The 26,954-nt window shown below is 40.3% G+C and overlaps 1 protein-coding gene across 1 annotated transcript; it reads right to left on the reverse strand.

Moving 5' to 3' along the window:
• Nucleotides 1-26,284, reverse strand: LOC105919372 (four and a half LIM domains protein 1). Its single transcript, XM_036142900.1, has 6 exons — nucleotides 26,141-26,284; nucleotides 5,016-5,196; nucleotides 4,760-4,934; nucleotides 4,465-4,634; nucleotides 3,019-3,205; nucleotides 1-754 (listed from the first exon to the last, which is right to left on the reverse strand). The coding sequence occupies exons 2-6, from the start codon at nucleotides 5,169-5,171 to the stop codon at nucleotides 600-602; spliced, it is 843 nt and encodes a 280-aa protein (XP_035998793.1). The 5' UTR covers nucleotides 5,172-5,196; nucleotides 26,141-26,284; the 3' UTR covers nucleotides 1-599.
• Between the last annotated feature and the right edge of the window lie 670 nt (nucleotides 26,285-26,954).

Genomic DNA, 26,954 nt, shown 5'->3' on the forward strand with positions numbered 1-26,954 from the left:
TGAATTATGTAGAAAGTTTATTAAATTTCACTTCAGCGTCACAGCAAAAAACATATTTCAGTTTCAGATAAATGCGCCTCATACAAGGAGTGAAAAATCTTTAGGAAAGTTTAAAAAGCACTTTTTTCTTTGGCAAATTACAAAACAAGTTGACACTGACAGGGATTATTTAACAGCGGGATGTTATTAATAAAATAAAAACACGTAATAGGCACTAACATGATCCGTTATATCATAAAATGAAGGACAAAAGAAATACGGTTTAAACTATGCTTCCTGCAGGATAGAAAACCGGCTCTAAAACGTAAACTCTAGATAGAAAGTGACTTTATGCTGGCTGTGTGCTGAATGACAGACAATTTCCATCAAACTAGAAGCTCATCAAGTCTTTTTAACTGAAACACAGACCGGCGTAAAAAAAAAAAAAAAAAATAGAAAAATCACTCAGCACACTGTTGGTTAGAAGTATTATTTTGAAGCATCAAAAACGTATCTTTGCATCCGCGCACATCAGAGAAATAGATAATAGAAAGTTGAAAAGTGGACTCTGTGTAAAGATGGGCTGAGAGATCAGAAAAGAGAAGGTGAAGAGCTGTCCATCACTCCCTGTTGCCACAGTCAGTGCAGAGGATGTCTTTTCCTTTGGCCACGAAACGTTTGTTGGACAGACTGAGGGAGCAGCTCTTGCAGTTGAAGCAGTATTCGTGCCAGGAGCCGCCCTCGTAGTTCACGACGTTCACACCTTTACCGAAACCTGCAAGGAGAGGAGAGGAGAGATGGAGAATGAGCCTTTCTCACCTCAGTCTGTGTGTGTGTGTGTGTGTGTGTGTGTGTGTGTGTGTGTGTGTGTGTGTGTGTGTGTGTGTGTGTCACAACTGTTGTTAATACAGCACAGTCAAGGAATAGATCTCATTAAATCGCATTATATGTGTTTTTATAATAATTCGACAGTGCTTTATATAAGTACACTGCAAAAAGGGAACTGAAAGTAAGTCAAATTTTCTTGAAATTAGTATATTTTTCCTTCATTTGAGCAGCTAAATAAGACTATTTGCCAATGGAATGAGTATTTTTTACCCCTAAAATAAGGTAAATAGATATCCAGCACTTGAAATAAGATGATGGAGATGAATTGTTCTTATTTTAAGTGCAAAAATCTTATTCCATTGGCAAATAGTTTTATTTAGCTGCTCAAATCTAGGATAAATACACAAATTCCAAGAAATTTTTACTTACTTTGAGTGCCCTTTTTGCAGTGTACCCTTACTGCCTAAACTTCAGCACGATTTGTCACATAGCCGCCTCAAATTTGGGGATTTGTTGTGATGAGACAACACAAAGTGGTACATATCTGTGAATGGGGCTTTTATGGAAGTCACAGTTATTCACCAGAAAAAAAAAAAAACATTAAACACTTTGCATATATTTGTGCTCAGATACCCTTTAATCTAATATCCTTAAATAAAATGTAGTTCAGTCAGCTCCCTTCAGGAATGATCTAAATAGTAAGTAGAGGGTGGGTGATTTAACCTTTGTATAAATCCAGCTGTTCTCCGAAGGACTTGATGTTTTGTTGGAGGACGTTAAAGAACAAACAGCATCATAAAAACCGAGGAACCAACCAGTCAGGTCAGGGAGAAAGTTGGAGCGATGCATAAAGCAGAGTTCAGACATGAAACATCTTTGCAAACCTACCAAGGCCTGGTCGACCACCCAGACTAACAGGCCAGCAAAGGAGAGCATCAACCAGAGAAGCAGCCAATAGGATTCTGGTAACTCTGGAGGTGCCTCCACGTTTCCGAGCTCCACTAATCTGCCATATGTGGAGGAACAGCCAGAAGAATTTCTGTTTACAGTTTGTCCACAAGCTATCTAGGGCACTCACCAAAGATGTGGACCAATTTAGGACAAAACTAAGCTTTCTGGCACACGTGGAAAAGTAAAACTGTACCCCGAACACACCGTACCCACCATGAGAAATGGCGATGGCAGCATCGTGCTGTGGGAGGGACAAGGAAATTGGTCAAAGTGGATGAATGAAGCTAATTACAGAACAATCCTGAGCAAAGCAGATGAGTTAAGACTGCAGAAACCCGGTGCAGAGCTTCACTTTCCATCAAAACAGTTGCATACAATGGGATTATTTAGATCGAAGTCCCATTACATTAAATTCTTTGGTGGCAATTCAAAATTGATGTTCATGGAGACCTTGCATCAGATCTGAGTGAGCTTCAGCTATCCCGAAAAGAAAAGGTCAAAAAATGTTTGTCTGTGTAGGGCCAACCTGATAGAAGAGAAGCATCAAAAAAGACCTGCAGCTGTAAGTAAAGCAAGAGACGGTTTCAGATTCCAATTTGTAAAAAATTAAATAAAATAAAAAATCCTGAAAACTATGTTTCATTTTTCCTTCAAGTCGGAATACTTTTAAAAGGCGTTGTGCAAAGAAAGCTGGTTGCAGTGCACCTGTTCACCACTAGATGTCGCTATTAGCTGCTAGATGAACCACTTTTACCTGGACAGCTTTTTGTGGACTTACAAGAACCATTTAGGTTTTTCTCTCCGGCATTTTTCATCTCTGAGTTCGGTTTTAATTGGCTGAGCAGCCAGAGGGTTTAATTCCACCTTTGATACACATCCATCAAAGAAATATCTATTTTGCTCGTTTGTCTGGTTTCCTGTGGCGTCTCAGTATTTGGGGCCAGTGGGGCCTGTGGAGCTCGATTTTTCGCAATAATCAGTGGGATAGGGTCGTTATTTATAGAGTAATATTGTAAAAAGACAGATTCTCTTACAAATATATAGCCACAAATGTTAGAAACATTTGCACATGGTGCAAATTGCTGTAATCTAGGAAAGACAAAGGCATGTTTCTAGTCATCTATAACCTCTAGAGTCTAAAATATAACTGGTACCAGTCTTCAAATGCAATCTATAAAGTCAGATTGAAATAAACCACATTTAAAATTATACTGCGGGATTATTCCCTGAGCACCAGGAAGAGTTTGAACTTGACCCGACCTGTGATTGGGTTCTGGCAGCCGCTGCACTTCTTCGCCACCGAGCTCTTGTAGCAGTCGACACAGAAGACCTGGTCCTGGTGGGTGGTGAAACTGGACCCGGCCAGCGGCTTGGAGCAGGAGCTGCACACAAAGCAGTGGCTGTGCCACGGCTGGTCTTGATAGTTCACTCCTCCGGAAGTTATTGGCTGTGGGTAAAATGAAACAGCAGTATGATGGACATATCAAATACAAAGGTATATTTTATTTAATGGATGCAACCTTTATTTAAGTTTGCTTAAATTTTTGCTCTAAATTCAGTTCATGTGAACCCTTTCTAAAACAATCAAATCCAGTGGTTCTCAAATGTTTTCTCTTGTGCGCCCCTTTGAAGGAGGAACATTTTTTAGGACCCCCCCCCCATCCCAACAAATAGGTCAAAAATGTGCTCTGAGGCTTACCCAGAATCCCTTTTGAGATATATAACATATATATGGGTTCATTTATAACTTATAATAATAGTTTCTAACAACTATAATGTTTCAACATTGCCACACATTTTTAACTATATAATATTAACAACAATGTAAATGGCTTTTAGCCTGACTCGTACCTGCAGTCAAAATAAAGGATGAAACAAAAAATGTTCACTGCCTGCAGACACAGCTTGTTCTTTCTTTGGAAAGATGGCACATTAATTTTAACTAGCTATAAACCTCATATAGCAAAAATAATATTAAGCCATTATTAGTAAAGACAAACTTCAGCGGTGTATAAATGTGTGTGCTTTTGGCTGAACATGGCTCTAGTGTGACACTAAACAATTTAAAGATGTTAGAAGGAAAAATATCAAGGTCATACTATTTGGATCTTTATCCTATTAAAAGGTTCCATTTTCAGTTTTAACAAGTAAATGGGGAACTAAAGGGATATTGGAGCAAGTGGAGCCCAGAAATTAACCAGGGACTCAACACTACTCGAACTCCAACAGAACCAACAACCTCAACTTAGTATAAGTTTTGTACTTTTTTTACAAGTTTATTAATAATATTCATCATACTACTGAGCGCAGGTACAGACCAAAACAGCAGGGGGTGCTGTTGTCACATTTAGAATGGTTAAAAAGGCCCATTGTTTGAGAAGCACTGGCATAGTCTGATTCAGATTTTATTATATACGGGCCAGACAATCTAAATAATAGCAAAACACAATCCAACTCAGATTTTATTAAATTTTATGCCAAAATGTTGTCCATCTAAGGAAGCCCAGCCAATGGTATCAGGTTGTGTTAGCAGCCACGCTCCGTTAGCAGGACAGAGCCTCCAGCAGAACCGGGTCGCCTCAACTAGATTAACTTAACCTAAATTTACGACTTTACAAAAAAATATTCAAATTGAATCCATTTCAGCTGACAACTCAGTCAGATCAGGCCCCAAAGCACAACAACGTTCGTCCCCTATTTAATTACTTTTTTGCAGCAGAAGCAGATCTTGGCAAACTTCTCGTCATAGCAGGGGTTGCAGTAAACATCCTCGCCTTTGGAAAGGAAACTCTGCGACGCTATGGGTCGTTTGCAGCTGCAACAGATGAAACATTCGTCGTGCCACGAGTTCCCCTTGTACGCCACGCTCTCACTCCCTGCAGGGCATAAGTGGGAAACGTCAAGACGGCGGTGCAAAGTAACTGTCTGACTCCGGTCCTCAGAGCCAAGTGTTTTGGATGTGACGTTGGAGAATAATGTTTTGCAGCTCGATTGGCCATACCTCCCAGGATGGGTTTATAACAGCTGTGGCAGCGGGGAGCGGCGTCTCTGGAGCAGCACTTCACACACATGATGCGCTCGTCCTTGGTGTTGAACGGCTCCTTGGCCAGAGGCTTGTAACACTTGGTGCAGCGGAAGCATTCCTCGTGCCAGTGACGCCCCTTGTGGCTCAGCTCCTGATGGAGGAAAACAGAGGTTTCTCCACAGGTACACGGAGGGGAGTATGCACAGGTTAAATACGTCTGGAGGACACGCACCTTTGTCTCCACAGAGATGGGCCGGTGGCACTCGGCACACGAGTTGGCGCAGAACTTGGTGTGACAGCGGACGCACACCGGCTTCCCCTCGCTTCGGACGAACCGCTTCCCGCCGAGGTCCTCCCGGCAGTAGAAGCAGTGCGAGCTGTCCGCCATCGTCACGACAATATTAGACCCAGGCCTACAGCAGCAAGAGCAACAAAACAAGATGTCGACCTCTGTTACCATGAAATCAGCTTGGATTGATCAATTATCGTTTGTACCCAAATAAGTTACCAGTTTTAGTAGCAAGTTAATTTGTGGTTGTGGTAAATGGTCTGAACTTATATAGCGCTTTTCCAGTCATGCTGACCACCCAAAGCACTGTACAATATAGCCACATTCACCTAGTCGCTCTCACTAATGCCCACACATTTATACACCGAGACGCAGCTCGGTAGGCAACTTGGGGTCAAGTGCTTTGCCCAAGGGCACATCGACATGTGGCAAGGGGAAGCTGGAATCGAACCCACAACCTTATGGTTGCAAGAGGACTACTCAACCCATCAAGCCACAGTCGCCCCCACAGTCGCTGCTTGAACTGATTTTGTAAATTTGAATCAGTTCTTGGGATTCTGACAGTCTCATCTGTTCCCAGCTTTCAGAAAGGATAACATCAGGGGATCTAAACCATACTTGTCCACATGGGGGCGCTGCTGATGCACCGTGTCGCTGCACTGAGAGGAAAACACTGTTTTTTTTTATGGTTTACCCCAAAATAAAAGCAAAGCCACCGTGATTGACTGTGTGTGTTCTTGTATATACAGCTGAGCAAGACATTTTTTTCTCATTTTACTGGTAAAGTGAGGACTTTGATGTAAAGTGAAGACTTTTATTTGGTCCTCAATTTTTTTTTCTGGGCTAAGAGTTAGGTTTAGCACTGAGGTGTCAGTTAGGTTTAGGTTAGGGTTAGACTATAAAAAGGCCTGAGAATGAATGGAAGTCTATGGAAGTCAAAGCTGGTTTTTATCTTGGATAACTCATCTTGAGAGTTATCCAAGAGAGTAAAACATGGACATAGAAGCCTGTGGTTTATATGAGAGTCACAGAGAAGACCAGAAGGGCAAATTCACACCCTTAGATCTGAAAAACACTCACTGAGCTAACAAAAAGTTATAAAATCAGTCCTTGTTTATATCTACAGCCAGTTACTTAGAGCGCCATCATTTTGCCGATAAAGTTGATTCAGTAAATCATTTATAATACAAATTAAGGCTGTCCTGGAAGTTAATGCCTAACTGCTGTCGCTCCAACCTTTGTAACTTATCCAAAATCAACTTTTTGGTGTTCAGGTGTACAGTCTTTGGTGTTTTTCGCCCTCTTAACTTCACAGTTTGCCAATCTTTGAGTTGTTTTTTTTTTTCTTATGTCTGCTCTTTTTTTTGTTTAAGGTTTCTAAACATTTTCTGTTGAAAGATGCTATATTTTTATCAGACAATTTTTAGATTTTTCTGTCAGTTTTGATCAAATTCAGGAGTACAAAACACTTATTTTACTGCTTAAAAAACACTCAGAATAGATTATCACACCCTCAGTATAGATTCTTCAAACCCTTCTTTATGATTTCGATGTTTGGAAATAAAAAAGAACTGTAAAAACTGCTGTCTTCTGCAGTATAACGACAAGTTCCACATCATAAAGTTATAGACGTCTATTAGTCTGAAAGGGTTACAGAGCCATTTCCGAGGCGTTGGGACTCCAGAGAACCACAGTGACTCATCCAGGAGATCACAAAAGAGCCCAGGACGTCTGAAGCTTTGCATGCCTCATTTGCCTCAGTAAACGTCCGAGTTCATGGTACAACACAAATGCTTGTCGCGCGTTTGCCAGAAAACATCTGACAATCTGAAGCACAAGTTTGTGACCATAAGTTGAAGTTTGCTAAAGTCAGTAAGCCCACCAGTGGATGAGTCTGAAACCAAAACTAAGGTTCTGAGGTGGTCTAATCAAACTCCTGACGTAGATGCTATTAAGTTTTTGTGTCATGATACTAAACAGGCGGAAAAAATGCCAGTATGGCTGAATCAAAACATTTCTGCAAAGAGTGGCCCAAAAAATCCTCCACAGTGATGAAAAGGACTGGCAGACGGTTATTACAAAGGGGGCTTGATGGCAGCTGTTGTTACAAAGGGCGACACAACCAGTAATGTTTAGGCGGCAAAGCGTAACATTTATGGTGAGGCTGGTTTCAGTAGCTTTTTTCCTTTAATAAATGAGATGATCATTTGAAAACTTCATTTTTAATGGCACTGTGCGGCATGGTCTTCCACAAACTGGCACAACAGAAATCTTTGTGCCTTGTCAAATGTTGCAGATCCTTTCGACCAGCTGACCAGTAACTGCTCTGCATTTCCCATCCTTTACCCTAATCATTTGACACAATAATTTTACGATAGTAACCCCATCCTTTCTATCATTTTCTATGTGATTCCGTTCTGCTTACGGTCAGATTTTAAATTGCCTCCATCATTTCCTTCATGGTAATTTGTAATATGTTGCAACAGCCTTTTTAAGCATTTCCATCTAAATGTTTTCTCTCTGTAAATAAACTAAATCAGTTTCCCACCATAAAAAAAGTTTGCTGTGCTTTAAATGTTCTGTAACAGTAATAAATCTGCTTGACATTGAACCCAAATCACCGTGTTGTGCCCCATAACCCTAATTTAAGAGCTGTGATTAGAGGGTTAGGACTTCAGCTGGTAAGTAAAACACTTTGAAATGTAAACACCAGCTACAGGAAAAGCAAAAAAAAAAAGAACATGGAAGAGGAAAGAGATGCTTGCAGCCTGTTCCTTCCCACATCAAGTTCACGCTGGCTGGCTGCAAGGAATTCTCTCGAACTGCTGTGAGGGGATGGCTGTGTTTGCGTCGACACAGTGAGGTGAACACATGGAGGAATGCCTGGTATGACATGTGTGGTGAGATCTGCTGACAGCCCTTTGATGGACTCGACACACAAACGCTCCACGTATTACATCAACCACTCCCACAAAAGACCCACAAACTACTTCTCCTGGTCACAGCAACATGCCGGAGCAGAGAGAGGAGGAGATTAGGGTCATGGGGAAAGAGGGACAAAGACTGTCTTTGCAGTGGTGAAAACAACGAATGAGCTTTGTGAAGACAGCATATATATATATATATATATATATATATATATATATATATATATATACTTTCCCACATTAAAAACACTTTTTACGACAGGTTTGTGAAACAGTTTGAGTCTTGGATTTAAAGAATGGAGTAACCCAAAGCAAAGGGAAGATGGCGCAGCACGTCATACATCACAGCTGTGACAAAGTGCACAAGCAGGGAGTGAACAGCCAGACCACTGAGATGGCTCCAGCACTTTGTGAGCATAGTTTATCAGGAAGGATATGCTTTACATTATTTTTTAAATTCTAATGTGCCGTCTTTCCATAGATCATGTTAAATCAATAAATGTTTTCACAAAAAGATTTTTTTTTTTTACATATTTAGCTCCAATAAGTAGCTTCTGCTGCAACTGTGTCTGAGCCAAGTAAAGGAGAGCATCTGAATGCAACTGTGAATGTATATCAGTAATTTAACTGATCCATCCAACATGAGTAATGTTCATTTTTAGAGGACTTTTTAGGGTCAAACATGAAAAAAAAAATAGATAAATAAGCTGAAAGGGTTTGATTGGACGGACATTTAAACAGTTACATTGCTATAGTGAAATCCAACCATCACAAAAACGCATGGCTTGCAAACACAAGGAAGGTTATAAGGGTGTTATATGTGTTAGGACAAATGTGACAGTTGCACATCAGAACAACAATGCTAATCAGAACAGGAGCAAATACCTGTTCAAATAAAATACTGACAGATTTTATTGTGTGTTTTGCCTCAGTGGTGAGTTAGAAACAAACTGGGTTCACTATAGCGCACTTCAATCCAATTATATAGTGCTGGTTTGTTAGGTCTCCAACCTTTTACTCTCACTGGGCAAACTGTTACATACATTTACGGTTTATAAGTTCAAATTTAAGCCTTTTCCACCATTGCTGTTGTTTTCAGTGGACATTGTATGCACTGATCTCCTCTTATATTGTTCCAAATGCAACGTCATCACACTTTTCCATCTTAGGCTGTGTTCTCGGCTGCCTTGTGCACAGTTAACTTAGTCCTTGCTTCTTTTTTTCTTTTCTTTTTTTTGCATATTTCTCAATTCCAGTCAATAAAACGAAGTGAGAAGTGAGCAGCGAGCCTGAACGTGTTTGAAAGACCAAACAAATCTCTGTGCGCACAAAAAGAAGTAAAAGTCTACTCTGGAACAATATTTATTTAATGTAAAAAGTTAAAACCGGCGCTCTATGCACAGAGTAGATACTTTGTCTAAGGTTCTTGTTACCTGTTTGTTTTGATGTCGCTAAGTGAAGATTAATAGCTGATTTTATTTTAAAAGAGTGTGTACCTAAACACCTGGTGTGAATTACACATGCACATGTGCTGCTTTATTTAGATGAGGTCATTTCAAAGGAATCTTTGTCCCAAATTATTTCCTTTCCAATGTTCTTGGCTTGCAACTTGCATAGTTTCATGTGAGTAATAATGACATTACTCAATAATTACCAAAGGTCCGTTAAAAGTGGGCATAGATAGCCGTAATCCACTAGGTGGTTAAATGTTGCTTTAAGCTCTACAAGTAACAGAGTTATTACCTCCACAAACAATTTCTCTTTCAGCTGATAATGGCTTTGGTATGTTGACAATCCCATTATGATTTGTGTCATGAGCTTCACATTACTCACGTTTGTCTTTCCTCCCTTGTTTTCCAACTGACTTAATACATTGTGCGCATACTTAGCAATTTTGTAGATGCCAATATCGGAGAACGTGAAATCCACTGTTTTGGTCCATGTACGATGCAAACTATACACACAGAAAAGGTTCTGTAGCTTTTAGAGGATTTAAAATCCGTTCCAAGGGGTGTTGGATATAAATTCACCGTGTCTTTAAGAGCATTTCTGGCCAAATTGAAAGTATTTGCTTTTATATGACAAAAAAAATGTGATGCATAATAAAGCAGAAACACTTAATCTTCATTTTGGGCAGTTGAACATGATGATAAACGCTCTGAATCAGAAAACTGAAATTGCACTAAATTACACTGAGATTTCTAAAAACTTGGACTTAATCAAATATAACCTCCCCACCTTTAAACCAGACATTAAGACAGCACTGCAGTCTCCTTGATGGTGCAAATATAGCTAGATAGCAGATTTAGAAAAGCTCCATCTGGACATTTCTATGTCATTAGTAGCTGCCTAATAGGTGCTGCTGTCCGTTCTACAACGATGATACTTTCCCAAGTATCAAGTCTGGACTAGAGTCTGGACTTGATCACAAATAGCTTAATTTGCCATATATGTGGGTGGTTTCTGGACCTCCTCCATCGGTTCCAGCATCACTGAAACGAAAAGAAAACACCACGTTTTAACCCTGCCCTGCCCTGTGTTTTGTGATTGTGCTTTTGTGGGTTTAGTCAAAGGGAATTATCTGATAACTTTTGCACAACCAACTGTCCAACTATTGCTTTTGCATTACATTTGACTTACTACAGCCTACAATATAGGACTTTTTTTTTTAACTTATCAAATTCCTTTAAAAACAATTGCAATGCTTATGTAAAATTTATACAGTTTGTAATTTATTCATTTTTCAATTGAATTAAATTTAGAGGGGATGTCCCCAGCAAAATCCCCCTTTTTTAGCCCCTATGTACATGTTGTTGTGTACTTGGGGTTCCTAGGAATGCAGAAAATGTTCGTTTAGTCGTTCCAGGTGCTGCAAAGACATCTTTATATTCTGTTCAAGCTTTTCAGTTTTCTCTATTCTCTATTACATTTTATTTTCTTTTGTTTTTTTTACATCACAGTATTTGCTACTGAACTGCTAATTAAGGTCATTAACTTCCAGCTTACCAAATCCATTTTGCAAATCCACCATTTTTATTTCTTGCCGCTATTTTGTAGTCCATGGTCAAGGATGCCAAAGCTACAGGGATAAGAGAAAATGTTTCGTTTGTTGGGTGTATTAGCCTAACCTGACTCCGCCAGATGGATTTGCTCCGCATATCCAGCTGGAAACCTTCCGTTTAAGTAATTTTGGGAAGGGGCGAAAATACTGGTTAGCTGTATTTAACAGCGACGACGAAAACACAACCACAAGCTCTTGCCGAAACCAGTCGGGAGAAGAGCAACCTCTGAGAAAAGCCTCCAGAGCAGTGTTTTGCTCTTCTTTCAGTGAAGAAATACTCTGTAATTCCGATAAAACTTGCTCGATAGCCACGCTAACGCTAGTTTCATCGGCTGAAGCCGCCATGTTGTTTAGACTGAACTGTCGCGCTTCTCGTTGCGTCACACCTCAACCCGCCTCAAAGCCAACGCTGATTGGACGTTCGTTTGGTGAACTGCTCCAAATTTTCTTTAACGGAAAGTAGCCAGACTGATCTGCGAGTGAAACCTTGAAAGCTCGCGAGATCAGGATGGTCTCACGAGGCTAGTATTAGCCCACACAATTCATTACACCGTTCCCCAACATCCTACTAAAATGTCCGAAAGGGGTGGAGTGGAAGGCTCTGTGACCTGGAGGGAGGCGGGGTGTGAAGTTCCTCCTTTATATTTAAAGAGACAGTACTAAAACAAGTTGCTCTGAGGCACACCTCAGAACAGGGCAAAGAAGGGGGAATATGGGGGGGAAATGAACGAGGAATTCGAATCAAAGCATTGCAGCTCCACTTTACATCGACTACAACTGAATGATTTAAATGTGAAAAGGAAGGCATTAAATAGGACGTTATTTCCCGTTTAAGACATTCTTTTAAAATGCACTCTAAAGTTTTTAAATAAATATCAAAAATCTCCAACACAGAGTGAATTTTGTCAGTGTTTACAGGTATTTCGGAAGTACAGCAAATATCTCAGTAACTCAGTGCTGGCAGAGAGGGTAGGTGGGTATGCGGTGCTGTCTCACGGATAGATAAGAGAGCTGTAAAGTGGAGCTGACGTTATTGTGAGTGGGCCGAAATCTCTTGTTTGGTTACCGGCTAATTCATTACTTATTGATGGTAAAACGCAGCAGACGCTTTGTTTGTCAAGCGGGCGAGGCACCTCATCCGTTTTGGTCTAGACAGCACATACTGCCGTCTTCATACGCTCACCGTCTTTTTGTTTACGCTTCACCTGTGCAAACTTACAAAAAAAAAAAAAACATTTAACACTGTTTCTCCTTTTTTTTACCATGTAATAAAAAAAAATGCGGGGAAAAAGAACTGTCAGGCTGAAGCCTGCCTCATGAAACACACACGTAATTTGTTTTAAATATCTCAGAGCGGATCAAAATGATGAATGGCTGTCAGCGGTATGAAAACGTTATCTGATGGGAACCGAACAATGGCTGACAGGAAGCCAGTGTCCACACAGGTGTGTGTGTGTGTGTGTGTGTGGAGGAGGAGGGGGGACAAATGGACGTGTTGTTTCTGCTTACATTTACGGACAACATTAAGATAACTGTGGTTTTAAAAACACTTTGTTGTTGCCCACAGATGTTAACTATGCTTGTCTTTCCTTACGTAAAAAACAAACAGCATATGCCGATCTACACTTTTCTAGACGTCCACGAACCAGCTCGAGGCAGAAGTATAACGAGTATTTCTGGGGACAAATCTGATTAAACATAGCATTCACTGAGATTGCTGCCTGATTCAACGCAGGATACTTTAGATCCAGAGGTGTACGTGTGGATAGAGTGGTTCTCCTTGCTTATTTTGGCCTTTCCTGGGATAAGAAAGGATCAAGGTCCTTGAAGGATAAAGACTTTGTACACTTTGGGTGTTTGAGCGTGATATCCATCTAAGATCCTCTCCTCTGCAACTCCCCTTAAAATCCAAATGCATCTTGCCCATCCTAAGGTCTTGCATAAAAGTCAGATGTCTCTGCTGTGACAGAGTCAAAAAAGGCTGACTCCATGCTCTGAATGCTGGAATAATGTGCTAAAATATGTTGTGCAAGAGACAGCCCAGCAGAGAGTGAGGCTGGTTTAACGAGACAGGACAAAGTGGTAGGATGTGGACTATTTTAGTGTTCTTGCATGAACAAATCCTGTGTGTGTGTGTGTGTGTGTGTGTGTGTGTGTGTGTGTGTGTGTGTGTGTGTGTGTGTGTGTGTGTGTGTGTGTGAGAGTGACTGAGTTGGCATGAGCTTATTGCTGAAGAATGTGGTGGAAAACTAAGACAGGAAGTCTCCATCAGAACTTTTGAGGCTGGCACAGTCCAACTACAACGAAAACACACGCTGAAGTGTTTAACCTGACCCTTTTTTAACTCACTGTTTGCATCCCCATGCCACTAATCTCGCCTCTACATGGCTCGTTCAGTCTGAGCTGCAGGTGTGACCGCAGAGGTTAAACAAAGACTTTGTGTGGACACAGGTTTGGAGAAGTTGTCCTGCGTTGGAATTTTCTGGGGGGGGGAAGTCAAAGACGCTCTTGCTTTAGCAGGAGCAAACAGGCCCGTCGGGTCCAGCTCTCCTCTGACACAAACACATCACATGCAGTTGAGTAATCGAAGAGATCAAATGATGACTTTTTAAAATAAAAATGTTTACTTGTTTGAACAGAGAACTCACACGTCCTGATCTGACGAGGCACTCGTCAAAGCTTTAACACCCACTAACAAGAGGAATCATGTCAGAAGGCTATTTCTAAATCAAGCAAGTGATACCCTGGGTAATAGTTTGAGGAATGATGCATCTCTTTTACTTGGTGACATGGCGATTAAAAAGAAACCCTGACAAAAGTGGTAATAGATTATAACTTCCTCGTGTAAATACAGACAGCGATTTATGCAGAGTTTAATTGTGCTTTGTCCATTAATCTCTTCACGTGAAGCACCGTGTGTTGTCTCATTTCACAATTACTGTGGCCTGAAATTCATAAAGTAACAGCTTCATTTTAAAACAGACAATTTGTTTAAAGATGTATGATAAGAAAAATTGTTAAACTATCAGACACACCTCAGTGGAGGACACATTTTTACCTTCTGTTACAGCCTTAACCTGTTTCCTTGTAAGCCAGCAGGTCATTTAGCTTTTTTCTATTACTGAGACAAATTTTCCACTGGCTCTCAGCAGACAGTATCCCCCCCCCCCCCCCCCCCTCCCCAAACAATTTGTGTGAACAAACAGCTTTGGTCTGTAAGTCCAACAAGCTATTTTCTATGTCTGCTAACATTGAAAGATGTGCAGAAGGGAGTGATGTAGCAGACGTGCAGCCCGCAAGAGTCAGAGAAGCACTCACTCAGTTTTTCAGTAACCAACGTTGAACTACCAACATTTTTATTTTTGGTGGTCCACTGTTAACACACATTTTTGTTCAATACCAGAAAAATAAAGTTTTCAACAATGTTGCCTGTTTTTTACTGGTAAAATAGTATGGCTCTTGTAATGCAACTTTTTTTATCAACTTTAACAACATTTAACAATGTTTTCAAAACCAAAAACAGAACAATCATTGTGTAAAAATATTGCACCTTAAATTCAAGTACTAACTAATAAAGTAAACTTAACCTTTCATTGCAACTGCAGTATTTGAGTTAAAATGCAGATCAGCATCCTTCAAAACAAAAATCAGGACTTTTCAAAAGTGCTTACATTTCATCCTTAATCTTGAGACTGGAAGGCCAGGAGGATAATCATGAGCATTAACTAGTGTTTCACAAAAGGATTGACTGACATGTGAATGTGGACGAGCACTGTTGAACAGCAGTGGTTGATTTAAATCCTGAAGAAAGGACAGAGGCCTGATGTCGGATGGACCCGGAACTACAGGAAACGGTGAGGGATGAGTAGGAGGTTCTCTGAAGGCTGCATCGGAGCCTGGTAAAACGGTGGCTTGAACTGGGACAGCATGGAGAACATTTTACGTCCATGCTCATGCTGAGCTGCTTGCATTTTTAATAAAAGATCAGTTCATTTTCATTTTTTAGGGCACTGCCAATTTTGTCAACAGAGACCTCCAGCTTTGATTTTCTTTTTTCTCTTATTAGCAGATCTTGCTGTATTAAGAAAAAAGAATAGAACAACCATTACACATTGTTATTTTTCTGTAAGACTAAGAGAATTTAAAACTGTTATGGAATTAAACTATTTTCTTTAATTTATGGTAATAGCAAGTGCAGTTTATGGACCTTTACAATAAATAAAGAAATGTCAAGAAGCAAGCAGAACATAAAAGAAAGAATTTCCTCAATAAATAACACACAAATTACTCTTTGTTTTATACAGTAGTAGGTATGTTTGGGTAAACTGACAAAATATAGAGACTTTCTTACAGCCAGTGGATGTAGATGGTGCACTGCTGTTAAAGCTTGTATCATCGGTTGTTGGTGTAGAACTTTCCTCTAAAGTTGAGGCAGGAGTTGAAGGTGGGGCAAGTGTCCCATCAGCTACGTACAAATGACAACAGGTCACACGCCGTCACGTTATGTCACAGCTGATTATTGCCTTATATGTAAATAACCCACCTGTCTCACCGCCGCCGCTGCTGCCTGTGTTTGCGGCAGGACCTGGGCTCCTCTCCTCGGGCTCCTCTCCGGCAAAGCAGCCATCCACCAGGTATAGTGGTTGAACCATGGGCGTAGGTTTGTATAGGGACCATAGGGACATGTCCCTACCAATAATTCGATGTGAATAACATGTTTATAATTTACAATACAGCGTTGTTACAGCAGTCGCTTATTTTCCTCTCGCAGCTCCGCTGCTTGGCGGCGGCGGCTGCTGCTGCTGCGTCTGTCAGCCTGCGTGTCCAGTCGGTCTTTCCTGTCGCTTTAACACGTAACTGTGCTGTTTAACTCCACTCTCATTGGTTGTTTTGCCTTAAGTCCCGCCTTCTCTCTCCCTGGTTGGTTGTTTTCTAGTGCGTGCATGTGCGTGCATTACCTGACTCCGCCAGATAGATTTGCTCCGCATATCCATCTGGAAACCTTCCGTTGAAGTAATTTTGGGAAGGGGCGAAAATACTGGTTAGCTGATTGGCCTATGTTGGTGATAGACGGGCCAAATAAACCAATCAGATTCGTCGTTGCTCGTAACAGAGCGACGACGAAAACACAACCACAGGCTAAGCTACTCTTGCTGCTGCAGGTAAAGGCTCGTTAGCTCAGCAGAGAAATACTCTGTAAAGCCAATAAAACTTGCTCGATAGCCGCGCTAACGCTAGTTTAATCAGCTGAAGCCGCCATGTTCTTTAGACTGAACTGACGCGCTTCTCGTTGCGTCACACCTCAACCCGCCTCAAAGCCAACGCTGATTGGACGTTCGTTTGGTGAACGGCTCCAAATTTTCTTTAACGGAGGGTAGCCAGACTGATCTGCGAGTGAAAACCTTGAAAGCTCGCGACATCAGGATGGTCTCACCAGGCTAGTGCGTGCATGCTTGCAGCGCGAAATTTAAATTTAATTCACAGTAGAATACTGCGGTTACTACAACGATTAAAAAAAATATATTATCCACGCTATAACAGGCGATAGAAGAAGCAGGAGAGAGTAGTTTTCATTTGTAGAACTTAAGAAATGTAAGTAACCAACGTAAGCATCTTAAAATAATATTTAATTCTGAAGTATAATCATAGCTCTCAACTCTCACGCATTGACCGTGTGACACACGCATTTCATCAATTGCACACGCTCACACGCATTACTTTGAAAATCTCAATCTTACAATGAAAATCTCACTCTTGAAACGCACGCGTACGGACGCCTCGCGTCATGGCGGAACCAATTTGCGGTACAATGGTTTCCGCACGTCCAGTAGTGGAGGTAACACAGCTGCAAGGACCGCCGCCGCGCATACAAGTTTCCCTCATCCAAAGTGAAACATTCTACGGTCCGTGTTGCGTGCGAATTAAATGGTAAGTCGGCATGTGTTATTACAAACTGTCACATGAAAGCGAAGTCCGTATAAAGTAGTGACGGTCTTGAATGGAAACCCCCCCCCCCCCCGTTGGACCGTCTTCAATCGACCAACAGCACCATCCCCCCCCCCGTCAACAATCTCACTCTCAACAGTCGTCAAAAGTTGAGAGGTATGAGTATAATACATTTTATCAACAAAAATATTCAGTGTCAGGCAGGAGTTCTGAAGACTGCTGGAAAAATCGACAAGCAAAGAATGTAAGCTTTCAAAAAATCCCTTTAAGGCGGTTCAGATATAAATAGCAGGTGTTATTCGTTTTATAGAGTATAACAATACGAGATGGTGCCTAAACATTGCTATTTTTTGTTTAGAAAGCATAATTGGGGTTCCACATAATAATAGTGCTATTTAATTATTTCTACTTTTGGAAATAGGATAAAGTACAAACAGAGGAACAGATTGGTTTGATTTTACATAGATTTCCACACAGTCCATAAGTAAATTAGTACAAATATTAGTGTCCGGTAAAAATGCTTGAATCTGGCTGTTTATTTTGGAGATTATTACATTACGGATAAGATAGTGTTATATTTTCTTTTAATAATTGTTAAAAGCGATTTTATATTTGAATAAACTTAGGCTCATGCTTAGTGTTGTGATTGTAGATGATGCCACCAAAAATGAAAAGAGACATAAGGAGCTATTTTAACACTCAGACAGTAAGTATCATAGGATGATATAAAAGGTTGTGTTATATTTAATCCTTTAATACTAAAAACACACTTGTATAATAGTAACATTATATGATTATAGGAAACACAGATATCCAGTAATAAAGATGCAGGGCAGCTTGGAGGTGAAGCAGCTGGCCCTTCAGTGCTTCAGGTGATGTCTAATTTATTTTAATTACAAATTAAGGAGCAGCTTTTTATTTATATACAATAAATATAGTGCTTATAAAATTTGTATTAATGTAGCAAAAAATGCTGCTTTTCTCTTTAAACGAAATGTCCCCTGATGCTCATGTCAAGTATAAAAAAAATAGGGGCATGCATACTGCGTAGGACCAATGACATCAAACCAATGAAACTTGAGACCAGTGTCCCTACCAAAGTTGAAATCAAACCTACGCCCATGGGTTGAACGCTGGGCTTGTCTCCCAAAACACGGTCCAGCTCTTCGTAAAATGGACAGGTGATACGTCCACGTCCGCTTCGTTTGTTTACGCCTTTAGCCTCCTTATATTTGGCTCGGAGGCTCTTGATTTTCCGTTGGCATTGGATCCAGGAACGTTTGTATCCCCGATCGGCCATTTCTCTGGAAATGTTTTCAAATATCCCCCGGTTCCGGTAAGACCCTTCGAGTTTGGTCTGAATCGAGCTATCTCTCCAAATATGAATTAAGTCAGCAACCTCACTTTCTCTCCATTGACTGCTCTCCGTGTTATCTTCCACATTGGTTGTTCGTTTTTTCCCCGCCTCCGCTTAGTAGGACGCAGATTAGTAACGTTTAGTAGCTTTGTCAAGGATCAATGAGGTGTAGGTCGGATGAATGCGACCCGGCCGTACAGACACAGGTCGCATTTGAAAAGATCAGATGCGTATCGGATTCAGGACCACATGTCCAAGCGGCCCGGGTCGCATTTGCAAAAATCCGATCTGTCGTTCAGACTGTCATGAAAAGATCAGATCCAGGTCGCATATGGGCAAAAAAAAAAAAAAATCGGAATTGGGTCACTTCAGGCTGCAGTGTGAACGTAGCCTTAGACCAGCGGAGACACCAGAATGGACCGGAACAGGTTCCCATTGGTCGGCAGGAAAAACGCATGACAGAATATTGAATATAGTTGGTAGACTACTTTATTATTTAAGCGTCATTTTTTTAACTGAAAATGTAGCAGTCTTTATTACGAAACACCCAGCACAAATAAGTAAAATGATTCCCTCATAGATAAGCAGGTTAGCGTGTATTTGCCGCTGGACACCAAAAAAAGAGTTTTCTGGAAAATGAATACATCTCAAAACTAAACAAATTCTAAGTTTTATGGAAAGATGTGTTTGGACAAATGAAAATTTAACTAAAAGTAATTGAACTAAAGCACATGATCAGCTGCTGCTGCTGTAAAAGATTCCCACTTTTGAAGCCAGTTTTCAGCAGCTGCTGAACGAGGCAATAAACAAAAGACAACAACGTGTCAGGAAAGGATCTCCAGCTTGGTATGATGTCCATTCATTCAGCTGTTTTAGACTCAAGTAATGCTTAAACTTTCTACAGCCTCCATGGGAAATCGTCAGCATTTCACTGCCAGGAATTCTATGATCTTCTTTGTTGTAGATTTAATGTCTCGCTGATATGTGCCTGTTTGTGGTTTGCCGGTGCCAGCTTTTTATGAGGCCTCACTCACGCGTAGACAAGTCGGGAGTGCTGCATGAGCGCGTTATGATTTGGGGAAAGTTTCCTACTTTGATGGTCGGATGGAAAGCAAAAAGAAAACAAACAAATACAAAAGTTCTGCCTAAGACCACAAACCAATGTGCATGGACTATTTTCAAAAACTGACTCTAAACACAAGTCTAAGAAGTTTGACGACGTCCTTGCTATGACCTTGGCCCACTCTTTTCAGCAGCAAGGCAAAGGAAAAGGACAACTGTACAATTACCTGAGTGCCATGCAAATTATAGGTGTCAGCTGGCATTTCTCACAAGCCTCCTGTCTTGCCTACACTGCGGACATTGATGTGGCTTAGCAAAGGGAAATCACTTTTAGAGAAATGTATCTACAAAGCCCATGTCTACGAAGAGCACTCCGGTTACATGATGATGAATACATTGACCATTGTCCCCCGGGCCGCACTTTGGTTATAATGGCTTTAGCATTAGCTTGCTCCTATAGAAATGAATGTCTACAATGACTCTACGATATATAATAACATATAAAACTCCAATTCAAAGACAAGAATACAAAATCCTAACCATACATCGATCTTAATATAGTGACTAATAGTGAAAATAGGCTCTAAAGCAGGGGTGTCAAACTCATTTTGGTTTAGGGGCCACATACAGCTTAATCTGATCTCAAGAGGGCCACACGAGTAAACTCATTGCAAGATTAAATAGAACAAATAAATGTGGACTTGTTGTTGATTTTTATATTAAGTTAATTTCACTTTTACACAATATATTATGAATAACCTCAGCGTTTTTAAGAAAAGTATGTGCAATTTCAACAATACTTTTACTCAGTTAAACATTTACTTGCATTATGCATAAGAACTGATCACAGTGATTATACAATGTTGAAAAACATTTATTCACATTTTTTGGAACTTAAAAGCACTGTCCTGCATGACAAAATACATCAAACAGATAAAAATTAAGAAATGATTTGAATTTTTCCACACCTGAAGCTTAATCTGCTAATTAAAACACAGCGCCCCTCGTGGACAATATAGGAACTGCATATTTTCAATTAAACGAAGTACATGTTTTTTTCAATAATTGTTTTATCATTCTCTTCCTTTTATCTTGTCCACTTGTGAAAGTCAAATCTGATGAGCTCTTTGTGGCATATTATTGCCACATTGCCAGACAGGACACTGGAAGAAAAATAAAAATAATAATAATTATTATTATTATTGTTTATTTTTTTTATAATGATAATGCATTTAGCCACGGGCCGGACTAAATTGTTCGGCGGGCCGGATGCGGCCCGCGGGCCGTATGTTTGACACCCCTGCTCTACACAGTTATGAAGATATCTGGTCAATGGGTACTGCCGGGTAGAGAGTAATAGTCTTATCCTTAGACAGACTTTATTGTTATTCAACTGCACACTCAAAATGTACACATTAACAAAAATTGTGTTGGAAAGCTTTGAGTAAAAACAGAAGACAAAAGAGAAACAAATGTAAGCATTTGTCATAACTATGCATTTAAAGGTCAGTGTATGCTTTTATAAGCCAAAGCAAGCACAGTGGTAAATCACAGATACATACCACGTGCTAGCTTACAGAATATGTTCTTCACATTCACAAATTTGCAAATAAAGCATTCGTCTGCACTGTGTGCATCGGTCAACGTCATATTTTACATTTGAAGTCATTTTGGAATGTTTAGAGCCATAACGCTGGGGTAAAACACATAAACATCATTGCATCACAATTACTATTAAATCCAAATATTTCCTTTAAAAAGCCTAGAGAAAAATGGTCTGAACTGGATATTGTAGCATCCTTAATAGTTATGTATAGTTATGTAAGATAATTGGATGTGTTCTTTGTAAGACTATAGATATTAAGGTTAAACATGCTAAGCCGCACAACGGACCTAAATCTTACTGTATCATTGGAGCCGATATTTGAAACAGTCGGGAGTGCCTTTGAGGTTTGCAGCCGAGCTTCAACTGCCCCCACCACAACGCTGAGAGCGTTCCCACCCCTGATTCCAATCATGCCATCTTAAAAATAAATACAAGTGTTTGAAACTGAGCGGCATGCTCAGCTAAACATTTGTGCACCACACCGACCCCTAAATGAAAGATCTGAATAATTGTTTTCTCTGGCGCTGGCGAGGCCACATTCCAGCAAAGCTCATGCGAGAGATCAGAGTCGTGTAGAAACACAGCGAGCACCGAGGTGGACATGATGGCTTTAGCAGACGTTTAAAAAACTCATCCCACTCTGTCTTTAGTTACATGCTCCTGTCTCGCTTCCAGGTTCCCCCGTTTGGAGACAGACGGGTCTTTACGAGCAAAAACGACTGATTTGTGATATTTTCACATTCTGTCCACAGTAGTGCCAAGGCATCCATAAAGGGTGGTTCTAAGCTGAGTTTGATATTACATTATTTAATAAGATATTGTTCAAATGTCCTTGTAAATCGGTAAAAACCTCCCTAGAACTTGCACTGCAAAAACAGAACTAAAAGTAAGTGAATTTTCCTTGAAATCATTGTAATTTTCCTTGATTAGAGCAGGTAAATAATACTATTTGCCAATGGAATAAGCTTTTTTCACTTAAAATAGGAACAATTCATCTCCATCGTCTTATTTCAAGGGCAGGATGTCTAATTATCTTATTTTAGAGATGAATTGTTCCTATTTAAGTTCAAAAATCTCATTCCATTGGCAAATAGTCTTATCTACCCGCTCAAATCAAGAAAAAAATATACTAATTTCAAATTTTTTTTTGCTTATTTTTAGTTACCTTTTTGCAGTGTGAAAAACCACTTTCAGTTCAGTCAAAGTAAATTTAAGAATAAAAAAAAAATAGCACAATCAACCAGCCTTTTCTTACAGCCCAGTTCTAAAAATGAAGCGAAGGAGTTTACCGTCAGCTGTTCTTTTAGCAACCCTCTGCCAGGTAGGTTAACGAAACGTTCTTCCCAATCATTTCTTTAACAGTAATTTCATTTTTTTTTCAATGAGACGCATAGAACACCCTAGAAACATCAGACGGGTAAAAAAAATATGTTTTAAAACAACAGGGCACAAATTACAATCTGGTTTTGTTGAAAACAAACTTAACTTTGAACTTAAATCTGTGAAACTGCAAACCCGGCAGCTAATCGGGATAGCTCCCGTTGCTTTTTGTTTTACGTTTCCACTGTTGAAACCATCAGTGAATTCTGCATTTTATGTTTCAAACTGAGATCAAATGCAAATAGTGTGTCTTGTTTAACAGCATGCCTGCACTGCTGTGATTTTGTGAAGCGATCAATTTGCTCTTTGTGTTTGTGACGTTGTGAATGTATGCAGGGAGCGAGAGACCGGCAGCCGAAAACGACAACGAATAAATACCACAAACATTTTTTGGTACCATTGTAAGTCTGTGTCGCCCATCCCTAGCTAAGGATGCTGTACTTTCACAGCTGAAATTAGAAAGACTCCTCCTCATTATAAAAGGCTAAACAGAAAACAGAACGGCTCATTAACTCTTTTGCATTTTAGCCAAAGATATTTTATTCCTCAGACCACACGACTGTAGAAGCTCATGTTGTTTTGTGATCATTCTGAAATGTACTTTTGTCCGGACAGTTTTATCATACTTTGAACTTCACTCTGAAAAGGACAGTTTTATTTAGACCACCTAGCTGTGGTGGATCAGTCGGTAGCACTGTTATCCTCAGACAAGAAGGTCCCAGGTTCAAATCCAGTCCAAAGACTGTTAAATTGCCTTAGGTAGAGTCTGTGCATGCATGGCTGTGTGTGTCTATGCTGCCCTGTGATGGTTTGCAATGAGAAATGAGTTTAGATGATGGATGGAGACAGGCTTGTGATTGATTACTCAGCACCCTGTTCCTCTTTCCCAGTCGTATGACACAAGAAACGTCACCCAGACACATCGCGACAGGCTTTAATGTCCACGGGTCAAGAGCAACAAACCGTGAAGGTCAGAAACCAATTAAAGGTTCCACCAGAACATCATTTGGGCACAACTTAAAAAAAAAAAAGAAGGAAACACCTCATAGCTTCTTCACCTTTAAGGAAAAGTACATAAGGCAACAGGGATTGACCAAATAAACATGGCAGTGCAAGGCGGACGGGTTGAGCTGCTGCCTCAGGTTTTGTCAGAACCCACGGTTTTCGTCTTTGAAAGAAAAGCAAGAAGCTCCTTGACCAGCGTAACTTCTTGTGGTTTCACGTGGCGCCTGCTGCTTACATTTTTTTTTTTATTTGATACCGTGATTGGCTAAAAGCAACCTTTGGTAGGCGGGCACCGGGTCTCGCTTTGTCCAATCAGCTAACAAACATCTGCTTAATGTCCCTCCTTTCCCCCGAACGGATTCGATGGAAGCAGGCTCAGACTGTTAAGATGCAGTAGTGAATTTCTGCATTGTGAGATCAATAAAGTAGAATTTAAAATTCTTCTTCTAACGTATAAAGCCCTTAATAATCAAGCTCCATCATATATCAGAGCTCTGATTACCCCGTATGTTCCTAACAGAGCACTTCGCTCTCAGACTGCAGGTCTGCTGGTGGTTCCTAGAGTCTCTAAAAGTAGAATGGGAGGCAGATCCTTTAGCTATCAGACTCCTCTCCTGTGGAACCAACTCCCAGTTTTGGTCCGTGAGGCAGACACCCTGTCTACTTTTAAGACTAATCTTAAAACTTTCCTTTTTGACAAAGCTTATAACTAGAGTGGCTCATGTTACTCTGAGCTACCTTTATAGTTTTACTGCTATAGGCTTAGGCTGCTGGAGGACTAGTTCTACACTGCAAAAACGGTTCTAAAAATAAGTAAAATGTTCTTAAAGTTAGTGTATTTATCCTTGATTTGAGCAGGTAAATAAGATCATCTGCCAATGGAATAAGTATTTTGATCCCTAAAATAAGATAATTGGACATCCTGCACTTGAAATAAGATGATGGAGATGAATTGTTCCTGTTTTAAGTGCAAAAATCTTATTCTATTGGCAAATCATCTTACTTACCTGCTCAAATCAAGGACAAATACACTCATTTTAAGAACATTTAACTTATTTTTAGTTCTGTTTTTTGCAGTGTACTGTCCTTCAATTATGCAACGTGTTGTCATTTCTGCTTTAACTTTCTGTTCTCTCTCTTTTATCTTCATAGTAGGTACACCTGGTCTGGTGTTCTGTTAACTGTGACATCATCCAGAGAAGACGGCTCACCCGCTACTACCATCTAATGTAGAACAGATTACTGGATCAATGTGTGCTTCTGTGCCTTTTGTCTCTCTTGTTGTGTCTCTGCTCTGTCTTCTGTAACCCCAGTCGGTCGAGGCAGATGACCGTTCATACTGAGCCCGGTTCTGCTGGAGGTTTTTCCTTCCCGTTAATGGGGAGTTTTCCTCTCCACTGTCGCTTCATGCTTGCTCAGTATGAGGGATTGCTGCAAAGCCATGTACAATGCAGATGACTCTCCCTGTGGCTCTACGCTTCTCCAGGAGTGAATGCTGCTTGTTGGGACTTTGAAGCAATCAACTGGTTTCCTTATATAGGACATTTTTGACCAATCTGTATAATATGATTGAACTTGACTTTGTAAAGTGCCTTGAGATGACATGTTTCATGATTTGGCGCTATATAAATAAAATTGAATTGAATTGAATTAAAGTTAAATTATTATTATTATTAATTATTATTATTATTATTATTATTATTATTATTATTATTATTATTATTAATGTGCAGAACGGAGAGTGCTACACGTTATCAATCTGGCTGCCCAGGTTGGGATGCACCATCGCAAGAAGTCATCTTATATAGCCCTACATAAAGTTTTATGAGGCGGCTCATGTCTGTTATAGAACTGGGCTCAAGAGGCCATTGGTTTAATAAACTGACCCCAGCTTTAATTCACAACACCCTGTGGCCCTTTGGTGTGTGTGATCCTGGCTTGGTCACTACTGTGTGACACCTCACAGCTTCATAGCTGAAAAGAAGAAAAAAAGTTTCTGCCTCCCAAAATCTTAAAGTTGCATTCCAACTGTTAAGGTTAGAAGAGAAACACATGTTGAATTAAGCAGGGAGAGGCCACGGTGAGGCCATGTGCATCACTTAACTGCATATGGATTTAAACCCACACACACACACACACACACATAGAGAGAGTCAGGGGAAAGGCAATGAAAAATAGCAGTGCTGGAATTTTAATTGACCTCTGTGAAGCATTTTTAGTTTTAGTGGTTCCATCATAGGATGGGGGGGAAAAAAAGGGAGACTTCCTAACTGGAAACAGATTTTAGGAGCAGCTTTAACAAGTCAGCACTCACACTTACTAAGAAAAAAGAAAAAGGAAACAGCCAGACAGACAAGCCAACGCCCCGGACTTTTAAAAGTCTTTAGTTTCCTCTCCGGATATCAAAATGCTGCTTTACCAATGCATGGTGCATGAAGTCATAACCAACTAAAGAGGAACTAAAGTCTCACATTAGGGACTCTCTGCCAGATGATTAGTAAAAAAACAAAAAAACAAACAAAAAACTAAGAGATAAATGAAACTACTGTTAAACAAAATATTATTCCTCAACCATTTTTTCCCCAGACCTCTTACAGCTGCACAGTCTGCACCAACTGGTCTGCTCTGTCAAACCAGTTTTAATTAAAGAGGAGGGTTGGCGACGATGATGCGCAGCAGCTCCAGCAGTCGAACAGAACCAGCGGAGCTCTGCGGAGATCTTACCCGGAATCAGAGTGACGTCTGCGGCGGTGACGGAGCGGCTGTCCGGTTCCCGGAGGCGGTTGCGGCTCCGCTTCACCAACACCCGTGGCGCGTTTTAAAGGCTGAGTCGGACCCAGAAAGTTGAGCTCAGCCGAGAAACCGTCTCGGACATAGGCGCCTTCAAAATAAAACAACCTTCTGCTGCGGTTGGAGGGGATTTTCAAAATAAAAGTACAAGCGTTGACTTGAAAGGCGTATGATCCTCTGGATTTAAGACATTTTAAGGGAGAAAACAATCCCAACTTTTATTTCTATCAGCAGTTGCAGCCCCCCTTCAATCTAGCTCTGTCAGGATGATGAAATTCGGATCAAATCTCCCGAAACAAATACTAAGTTATACAGGACTGTCTCAGAAAATTAGAATATTGTGATAAAGTTCTTTATTTCTGTAATGCAATTAAAAAACATGAAATGTCATACATTCTGGATTCATTACAAATCAACTGAAATATCGCAAGCCTTTTATTGTTTTAATATCGCTGATTATGGCGTACAGCTGAAGAAAACTCAAAAATCCTTTCTCAAAATATTAGAATATTTCCTCAGACCAAGTAAAAAAAAAATTATAACAGCAAAACAAAATCAAACATTTGAAAATGTCCATTAATGCACTCAGTACTTGGTTGGGAATCCTTTTGCACAGATTACTGCATCAATGCGGCGTTGCATGGAGGCGATCAGCCTGTGGCGTGTTATGGATGCCCAGGATGCTTCAATAGCGGCCTTTAGCTCATTTGCATTGTTGGGTCTGTTGTCTTTCAGCTTCTTTTTCACA

This window comes from Fundulus heteroclitus, chromosome 11, assembly GCF_011125445.2.
Source record: "Fundulus heteroclitus isolate FHET01 chromosome 11, MU-UCD_Fhet_4.1, whole genome shotgun sequence".
NCBI lineage: Eukaryota > Metazoa > Chordata > Actinopteri > Cyprinodontiformes > Fundulidae > Fundulus > Fundulus heteroclitus.